This window comes from Myotis lucifugus, unplaced genomic scaffold (assembly GCF_000147115.1).
Source record: "Myotis lucifugus unplaced genomic scaffold, Myoluc2.0 scaffold_23, whole genome shotgun sequence".
Lineage (NCBI taxonomy): Eukaryota > Metazoa > Chordata > Mammalia > Chiroptera > Vespertilionidae > Myotis > Myotis lucifugus.
The window spans coordinates 5,688,204-5,697,861 of NW_005871071.1; the positions used below are offsets into that span (position 1 = coordinate 5,688,204).

General features: G+C 41.2%; 1 protein-coding gene across 3 annotated transcripts in view; it reads left to right on the forward strand.

Moving 5' to 3' along the window:
* The first annotated feature begins 6,159 nt into the window (after positions 1–6,159).
* LEO1 (LEO1 homolog, Paf1/RNA polymerase II complex component) overlaps positions 6,160–9,658 on the forward strand; it is a 25,800-nt gene continuing 22,301 nt past the window's right edge. The window contains exon 1 of one of the 3 annotated variants that reach the window (XM_023751637.1): positions 6,160–6,331. In XM_023751637.1, coding sequence (XP_023607405.1) covers positions 6,274–6,331 — 58 coding nt within the window. In that variant the 5' untranslated portion in view covers positions 6,160–6,273. The remainder of the gene's footprint in view (positions 6,332–9,658) is intronic. The other 2 variants (XM_023751636.1, XM_006085950.3) reach the window with 2 other exon arrangements.

Below are 9,658 nucleotides of genomic sequence, written 5' to 3' on the forward strand. Positions count from 1 at the left end.
TCATCATTGATGTTTCTATCTCTCTCTCCCTCTCCCTTCCTCTCTGAAATAAATAAATATTTTTTAAAAAGTTCTCAAGGTTCATCCATGTTGTATATAGCATACTGTATGCGCATTCATTTTGTTTTTCTTGGCGTTAATAATTGCCTTGATTTTCTGTTTGCTTGGTTTTAATGTGTCAGTTACACATTTTTAATATACTGATTACAAAAAAATACTCATTCAAAATATTCAAACATATCAGATATCAATATATAAACTTAAAACGTATATGTATATAAAATATATTTATTATTTCAACATATGCCATTATTGTGTCTCATCCTCCACCAAAATGCAAGTTTCTGAGAACAGACATTTGGTCTATTTTATTTTTTGTTGTATTTCCAGTGCCTACATTCGTTTCTGACACAGAGAAAGCACTAAAATCCTTTTGGATGAGAAAATGTAGCAGGTATTCCATTAGTTCATTTCCTTCTTAGCTTGCTTTCTCTTGGACCTTCTGTCCTCTTGCTCCAGTTTAGAACAGCAGCCCTCTAGGCCCACAGGCCCACCTATCATCCTGCTCATTTCTTTTACCTCTTTCCAAGTGGATTTCCTGCCTCTAAAGCTTTTTTTCCCCTTGGTTTAGTCTCTCATTTTGGTGGACTACAATTCACAGATTGTAAAATTTCTGAGTAACTCTTACAATTGGCATTGATGTGTAACAAACCTACTCAAAACGTAGAGGCATTATACCACAACACCCACTTATTGTCTCCTGGTTTCTGTGAGACAGGAATGGAGGAAAGCTCAGCTGGGCATTTGTGGCCTGGGGTCTCTCACTGAGGTTACCTTCAGGCTAGAGCTGGAAAGGCAAGAGGTCTACAGCAGCTGGGGGCTGTCAGGATCTCTCTTTATGTAGTTTCAGGGCCTCTCCGTTTGGTCTCTCAGCCAGATCTATTCGGGCTTCTTCAAAGAATCACAGCCTCAGGGCAGTTAGACTGCTGAGGTAGAGGCAGGCTTCTGCCCAATATCATTATTCTTCCCCTGTACTTCATGATAATTTGATGGATATAGAATTCTAGAGCGGATCATTTGCCTTGAGGATTTTGTTTTCTAACAATCGTCATTGTTTTCTAACTTTCAAAAATTGTTATTGAGAAGTCCAATGTCACTTTAATGCCACAGCTGATTTTCCTATACATAAATTTTTAGATGTTCTCTTTATCCCCAGTGTTCTGAAATTTCATGTGAATTAGAGAATAGATTTGATAAACTAGCTGAAGTCTTGCTTGGTTGGATTTTAGGTTCTGCTCAATTTTATGTCCTGAAAACTGGGTTCGCTCACATTACTTCATTAATCTAGCTTGAATTATCCTATCAGTCTTAGTCTGTTTGGGCTGCTACAACAAAATACCACTGACTGGGTAGCTAATAAGTAATAGAAATTTATTCCTCACAGTTCTGGAGGCCAGGAGGTCCAACATCAAGGGGCCAGTATGATTGCATTTAAGTGACAGCTGGTTCAAAGCCAGCCCTTTCTGTCTCCTCACAGCTAGAAGTGCTATAGAGTTCTCTGATAAGAGTACTAATCCTATCCATTATGGCTTCCCCCCAATGACCTAATCACCTCCCAAAGGCTCACTTCCTAATACATCACTTTGATATTAGGATTTCAAGATGAATTTTGAAGGGGACACAAGCATTCACACTATAGCACTGTCTAAGCCAGTGATGGCGAACCTATGACATGCGTGTCAGAGGTGACACGCAAACTCATTTTTTTGGTTGATTTTTCTTTGTTAAATGGCATTTAAATATATAAAATAAATATCAAAATATAAGTCTTTGTTTTACTATGGCTGCAAATATCAAAAAATTTCTATATGTGACACGGCGCCAGAGTTAAGTTAGGGTTTTTCAAAATGCTGACACGCCGAGCTCAAAAGGTTCGCCATCACTGGTCTAAGCAATGTTTTCTGACTAACCCCCATTTCATAATGATCATTTTCTGGCTTTCCATTCTTCAGCACCTGTACATAGTTCATAATTTACTTCTGAAACTAAAATTCTTTAGATATTTTAGATTATGTTTCATCTATTATTTTTTAAAATACGTGTTTTTAAATTGATTTCACAGAGTGGAAAGGAGAGGAAGAGAGAGACAGAAACATCAATGAGAGAGAAACATCGATTGGCTGCCTCCTGAACGCCCTCTATTGGGGATCGAGCCTGAAACCCAGGCATGTGCCCCAACCCAGAATTGACTGGCGACCTCTTGGTGCCTGGGATGACAATCAATCAACTAAGCCACACCGGCTAGGCTGCTATTATTTTTATATTCCTATTTTTTTATATCCCTATTTTTTATAGCACCCATTGCAGGAACCCAATTCAGTAAAGAATCTAATAAAAGCATACTATAAGTGAATAAATGTTTGGTGTCTTCTAATAAATGAGTTTCCCCACTGCTTGCTTCTCTCTTCCTTCCTTTAATTCAGACCAATATGCCCCTTCTGAAAACTAGCTCCCTCTACAGTACCCAGAAATAAGTCACATGGTCTCCTGTGGACTGGCAGTTTACCATATATGGAGTGAATTTTCAGTTAATGTATTGTTTAATTACACCATTGTTTTTCCCCTAAGTATTTAAGATATACAAATTTAAAAACACATATTCCTTTTTTGCAACTTGATATGAGCGTATAATTATGAGTTTTCAAGATTTTTTTTTTATCTTGTAAAAATGTAAGGATACATTGTGTTGCAATGTAATCATTCATCCTAGTTGAATCTCTGTTCTTTGAGTTGGGGTATTACGGTGTTTCAAAGGTCACTATCCTCAGGATCTCTCCTTACGTTATGAAGGCAGAACATGGAGAAAAGAGACAATCTCTCAAAAACTAGGAAACAAGGTAAAGTTACTCTTGGAGTTGTTTTATTCAATCTTACGCACCTAATAGATGAAATTCTTCATCTGTGGGAGTAAATCAAGAAATTATCTTGCCCAGCTGCTGTAGCCCAGTGGTTGAGTGTGGACCTATGAACCAGGAGGTCAGAGTTCAATTCCAGTCAGGGTAGGGGGCATGCAGGTGGCAGCCGATCAATGATTTCTTATCATTGATGTTTCTGTCTCTCCTCCCTCTCTCTCTGAAATCAATAAAAATATATTTTAAAAAAAGAGAGAGGCCCGAAATTAAGAAAAGAAAAAAGAAATTATCTTAATTATGCCGGAGGGCGGTCCATCCTTGTTGCTTGACACAGACGCTGCAGGGAAGAAACATCTGCACAGCATATGTTTCAAGGTACCTAGCATATACGGCATACTGTTCTTAATATGTTTGCTCCCCCTTTTTTAGCGCTATGTGTTATAACCAGAACCACCTCCCTGAGAAAGGTTGTTTCCCCAGGTGGGGATTTTTCCCTGGAGTTAGGGATTAACAGGACTAAGGAAGGGAATAAATCAGTAAAACCCCTTAACTACGAACAATCACGCTTAAACTACATAATCTTTACTTAGGATAATCTCCTTCAGTTACTTCCTTGTAGCTTAACAGAACAGTAGAGTAGTGACCTTGGAATGGAGATAACACCTTTGGAATAGAATGGACAGGATTAAAATCAACAGAACTAGATGGAGAGGGGATTTTTTGGCAAAGGTCAGATAAACTATGGACATGAAACAAGGAACTGTAGAAGGTTAAGGGAGGACCCAAAACATACCATGATGTAACTACAGAGGCATGCTTATAGGATCAAATGGTATAAATACAGATGTAACAGGAGAATAAAGAGGGAACCTGGCTATGCTGATCATCTGAACGCTGCTGCCTCCGTGTCATTCCTTCTTCGCTGACTCCGTCCACACCTTTGGGAACCCCTGGACCTGCTGGGGCTGGACCCCAACATAATTAAACACAAACCCAATGGGATGAACTTTCCCATCTCTGGTAGTAAATGAAAAAGTATTATTAACATCAATGAAAGTGACCTGGGTGTAATCTCAGGCAAGCCACACTGGAAATGATTATTAATTGAGCTGAAATCTAATTGATGTATTACCTCCCATCTAAAGAAAGACAATGAATAGAAGAGAAATGATCAGCATAAGGTATAGTAGAAACAAAAAAACAAACAAAAACAACCAGAAGTTATTTGCTTTGAATTATCCATTTGGGGAAACACATTAATTCTGCTATGCATGATAGGGGTTCGGTGATTCAACATGCTTCACTGTAATTCAATTTAAAATTTAATCAATACACTTTTCAAGGATAGTACTTTAAATGAAAATGAAACTGAATCTCAAGAAAATATTCCAGTATTCCAGAAAGTTTTAAAGTGATCCCATCTACCTACTCGTACATCATCCACTTTATACACAACAGCTCTAGGATTGATGATAACATACTCAGTCCCATGTCTTTCCCATTTGAACCTTGTCAGGCACAGTTTTTTGCAACAAAAATATATCTCATAATCTCCAAACTAAAAATGCATGTTGCTTGTCCAAGGTCAAAACCCTCATACTGACCTAATTAGGTAATAATTTAACACAGGATGTACATTTTTAAAAACAAAATTTTAAGCTTTGTAAAAGAGACCCTAGCCAGTCTGGATCAGTGGTTGGAGCATGGGCCTCACACTGAAGGTCTGAGTTCGATTCTAATCAAGGGCACTACCTTGGTTGCAGAGTTGATGCCCAGCCCCGGTCCAGACGTGTGCAGGAGGCAACCAATCGGTGTGTCTTTTTCACATCCATGTTCTTCTCTGTCTCTCCCCCTCCCTTTCACTCTCTTTAAAAACCAACAGAAAACATATCCTTGGGTGAATACGAACAAAAACAAACAACAACAACAAAAACACGAGAGAGAGAGAGAGAGAGAGAGAGAGAGAGACCCAGTTCTTTAATGTGAGCAAGGCACTTTTGAGCTTCTGTAAGGCAAAAGGATTTACCTAGCACTAACCTATTATGAAAACTCTATTACTGTCTGATTTTACAATGTACAATTGTAGCCACATTTCCTAGCAAAATTAATTTTTTTTCTTGGCAAAATAAACAAGCCAATGGAACCCTCTTGAATAGTGTTCTAGTGCAGTTTGCAATCATTTAGTAAATCATGAAATCAATTAGTGGGTGCACTGCCTATCAGCATTAAAAATAAAACTAACATAAAGCTGAAATGGGATAAAACAAAGGAGAATAAGAATAATAGACTGCACCTTAGAAGTAAGGAAGTATTGTTTTGTGAAATATTTATTTCAATTTTTTTTTTACATAATGTGCATATTGGATTAGGATGGAAATTTTTTAAAAATACATTTTTATTGATTTTAGATAGAGAGGAAGAAACATCCATGTAAGAGAGAAACGTCGATCAGTTGCCTCCTGTACACACCCCAACCCGGGATCACACTCACAACCTGGGTATATGCCTTGAAATTGAACCGGTGACCTTTAGGTGTGAAGGAGGATGCTCAACCAATTGAGCTACAACGGCCAGGCGGATGGAAATATTTAATTTTTGAGATAACACCGCTCTAAAGCTGCAAGTGGTCGCAGGAAGACCCTTTGGTAGGAGGGGCCTCTGAAAGGTCCTCCCTTTCCCAATTACATACATACCTGCATGAAGCCAGGTTTTCTTCCTATGCGGCCGACCAAAACAGGTAGAATGTAAAAGCAGGTATGAGAATTCAGCCGTCTTCTTTTAACAGACTGGATATGAAAGCAGGTATGAGAATTCAGCTGACTTAAACCAAACAGTAAAGATATTTTAAAAACTGTGAAACAATCACTCTTCTATTTTTTTTTAAGAAAAATTTAGTCATGTAAACTTTAAAAATGTTACTTATATTAACCTGAATTTTAAAAATTTATGCTTTGATTACTAATACGGTAAATAGCAAAAGATAGAACCCACACACACAAAAAGCGCTTTGGAGTTCTCAACAATTTGAGAACCACTTGTCAATATGAAACAAAGGAACGTAAAGCCTGAGACCTGGCAGGTTTACCACAGTCAGAGGCCCCTCTGCCCAGCACCGCCCATTCCACCGACACCCAGTCCCCGCCAATAAGAACCGCTATTGAAGAATGGGCGGGTTTTGTCCGCCCTGTGAACGTATTAGAGTCCACCCCCTTCGGTTCCTGGTGTTCGGGGAAAACTAGGTCACAGAAGGGAAGGAGCCTGGTAGCGAGTCTTTGCGACACTGTCGCGTTCCGCTGGTTCAGTGCCGTAAAGAAACCGCGGCGCAGTCCGCAGCCGAGGCAACGGCAGATGTGCCGCGGCCATGGCGGATATGGAGGATCTCTTCGGGAGCGACGCCGACAGCGATGCGGAGCGTAAAGGTGGGGTCGACCGGGCTTCGCGGGAGGGGCGCGTGGCGGGCCCTCTGCGGCCCGATCCCGACCGCAGTGCTGTTCCGGGTCTGCGAGCGCCCCGATGCTACGTGCCAGTGGTCGCACTTCCTCCGCTCCTGCCCCAGCGCCCCCTGCGCTCCGGGCGGTGCCAGCCTCCCTCCGCGGTGCCAGCCTTCCCCCCGCGGGCGGGAGTGGGGGCGCGCACGTAGAGTGTGCGCCTCGAGATCCCGGGAGTGCGTGGAGCGAGAGGGGCGCGGGGCAGGGGTGCAGGCACGGAGCCTTGGGATCCTGCTCTGACCTGTCTGGCGCAGGTCCGCGCAGGGGAAGGGCTGTTGGTGAACGCGTGGAGATTAGGTGTTCAGGAGCAGGAGGAATGGGTGGGCGAATGGATGGAGGGACCGATGGTGCCCTCTTGAACGAACCCAGACAGACCGTGGTGTGCGGGGAGCTTGAGATGTCTGGGCGAGGGGCTGGGCGGGATACCGGGGTAGTGCGTGTCCTCGGAGAGCCGGTGCAGAAACCAGGATTTCTTGGGTCTCTGGTGGGGCATGTGCGGTGTGTGTTTGGAGAGGAGAGATGAAGGATTTGTTGATAAGATGAATGAATGAATGAATGAATGAATGAATGAATGAATGTTTATGACGCATGGCAGTATTTCTGGTGGATATTTGAGTTTGCAATACGAATAGGAGTTACTGTATTTGAAATGAGAAGGGAGGGGCTCAAGACCAAGTTCAGAATTCTTGCAACCCTCCAAGCTCAAAGTAACGTTATCTACATTTTTTCTAAGCAAAGTGCATTATTGTGGTTGTATGTGTGTGTGTGTTTTCCCCTCGAACTCCATCAGTTTATTCACATTTTTAGAAATCTTCCAGGAGGTTCTCGTCAGGAAGATGAGTTTGGAAATATAGTCTTATATATTACCTATATATAGAGCCCTATATATGCCACTCCCTTTGCTAGGGCAGATTTTTCACTTTCTTGATAATGTCCTTCCTTGCACAGAAGTTTTTTATTTTGAGGAAGTCCAAGGTATTTTTTCTTTTGTTGCTCATATGTCCTCCATTTTTGAAGCACAGTTTTGCTGGATATATTATTCTTGGTTGACAGTCTTTTTCTTTCAACACTTTGAATCTGCTTCCTGGTTTCCTTGCTTTCTGATGAGAAAAAGCTGTTTTTCTTATTGAGAACCCCTTGAGTGGGACAAATGGCTTCACTTTTTCGGCTTTTGGGATGCTTTCTTTGTCTTTGTCGTCACAGTTTGAAAATGATGTGTCTAGGTGTTCTCTTTAACTTTATGCTGTTTGGCATTCATTGAGCTTTTTGGATATGTAGGTTGATGGTTTTTGGGGGTTTTTTTCTATCAAATTTGGGAAGCTTTCGGTCATTATTTCTTCAAATATTCCTTCTGATCTTTCTCTTTTTCTGGGACTCCCATTGTGTATATGTTGGTACATTTGATGGTATCCCACAAGTCTTTTAGATTTATTTTTCTTCATTTTTCTTTCTTTTTCTGTTCCTTACACGGGATAATCTTAATGAACTTGTCTTCAAATTTGCTGATTTTTCCTTCTTCCTGCTCACATTGCTATGTAGCCCTTTATGAAATTTTCATTTCAGTTATTGTACTTTTCAACTCCAGAATTTCTGTATTGTTTTTTATTTTTTTAAATATATTTTATTGACTTTTTACAGAGAGGAAGGGAGAGGAATAGAGAGTTAGAAACATCGATGAGAGAGAAACATTGATCAGCTGCCTCCTGCACACACCCTACTGGGGATGTGCCTACAACCAAGATACATGCCCTTGACCGGAATCTAACCTGGGACCTTTTAGTCCGTAGGCTGATGCTCTATCCACTGAGCCAAACCAGTTAGGGCTCTGTATTGTTTTTAAAATAATATCTGTCTTTTTATTGATTTTTTTTGGTTTTATATTTTTAATGATTTCAGAAAGAAAGCAGAGAAATAGAAACATCAGTGATGAGAGAGAATCATTGATCAGCTGCCTCTCACAGCCCCCACTGGGGACTGAGCCCACAACCTGGGCATGTACCCTGACTGGGAATCGAACTGTACCCTCCTAGTTCATAGTTCGACACTCAACCACTGAGCCTTACCGGCTGGGTTTTATTGATACTTTTTATTTGGCAAGATATCATTTTCATTGTCTGGGCTTCTTCAGAGACAGTTTGTAGCCTTTTTTTTTTTTTTTGTATGTATGGGCCGCATACTTTTTTGTCTCTTTGCATACTTTATAATTTTTTGTTGATAATTAGGCTCTTTGAATATTATATGATGTGACAACTCATGAAAACACATTCCTCCACCTCCCTAGGATTTGTTGTTGCTATTTGTCACAGTAATTATTGTTTAGTCTTTTGAACTAATTTTGCAAAGTCTATTCAAGTTTTTTGTTCATTTTAAAATTGGGTTGTCTGCAGTCTTCGTTGTGTGTGGCTAATGAAATCTGTGTCCCATTAGCTTGGTGGTCAGCTAGTGATTGGACAGAGATTTCCTTAAATGCCTAGAATTCCCCCCCTCCCCCCGCCCCCTAAAAAAGAAACCTCCCAGTCTTTACAGATCAGCTCTCCGTATATGTTGGGGCATGCTGTCAACATTCACACAGGCAATTTACAGCCTGTCCTTGCCTTTACTTTCTGCTTGTGTGGAGCCTGAGGTCAGCCAGCAGTGAGAGCTTAGGGCTTCCTCAGTCCTTTCCTGAGCATGTGCACAGCCCTAACCATATGTTCTTCCTGATTGCTAGGAATATGTGGGAACTTTTAAAAGCTCTTACTCCCCATATTATGTCATTCCCCAACCTTTCCTCCAAAGCTTTTTGGTTTGTTTTTAACAAACACTCCCAAGTAGCTGCCTCAACACTGAGAAAGTTCCATGTTAGGTGAGATAAAGTCAAGCCCTTTGAGCCAGTCCTTCAGTGATTTGCTAGGCATCAAAACTAGCTACCATGATTCTCTTTGAATGAGGTCACTTCTGCTCCTTCCAGTAGTGGTGTGTGTGCCAGAAATTCAGGCTGTTACCTTAAAGTGAGCTGGGGAGTAGCTGGCAGAGAGTGGTGGGGGGTTGCGGGGGGGGGGGGGGCGGGGGGGTGGATTAGCAGGTGTAAAACACCACGGAGGTCTGTTTTCTCTCTAAAAATCAGCTGGGTTTTCTCTTTGGTAAACTCACCCCAAAGGATAATTCTCCCTTGAGTTTAGAGAGAGTGGAAGGGAGAGGGAGAGACACAGAGAGGAGAAACATTCGATTGGCCACAATGCGCCCTGACTAGAGCAGGGATCAAGCCTTCAACTGAGA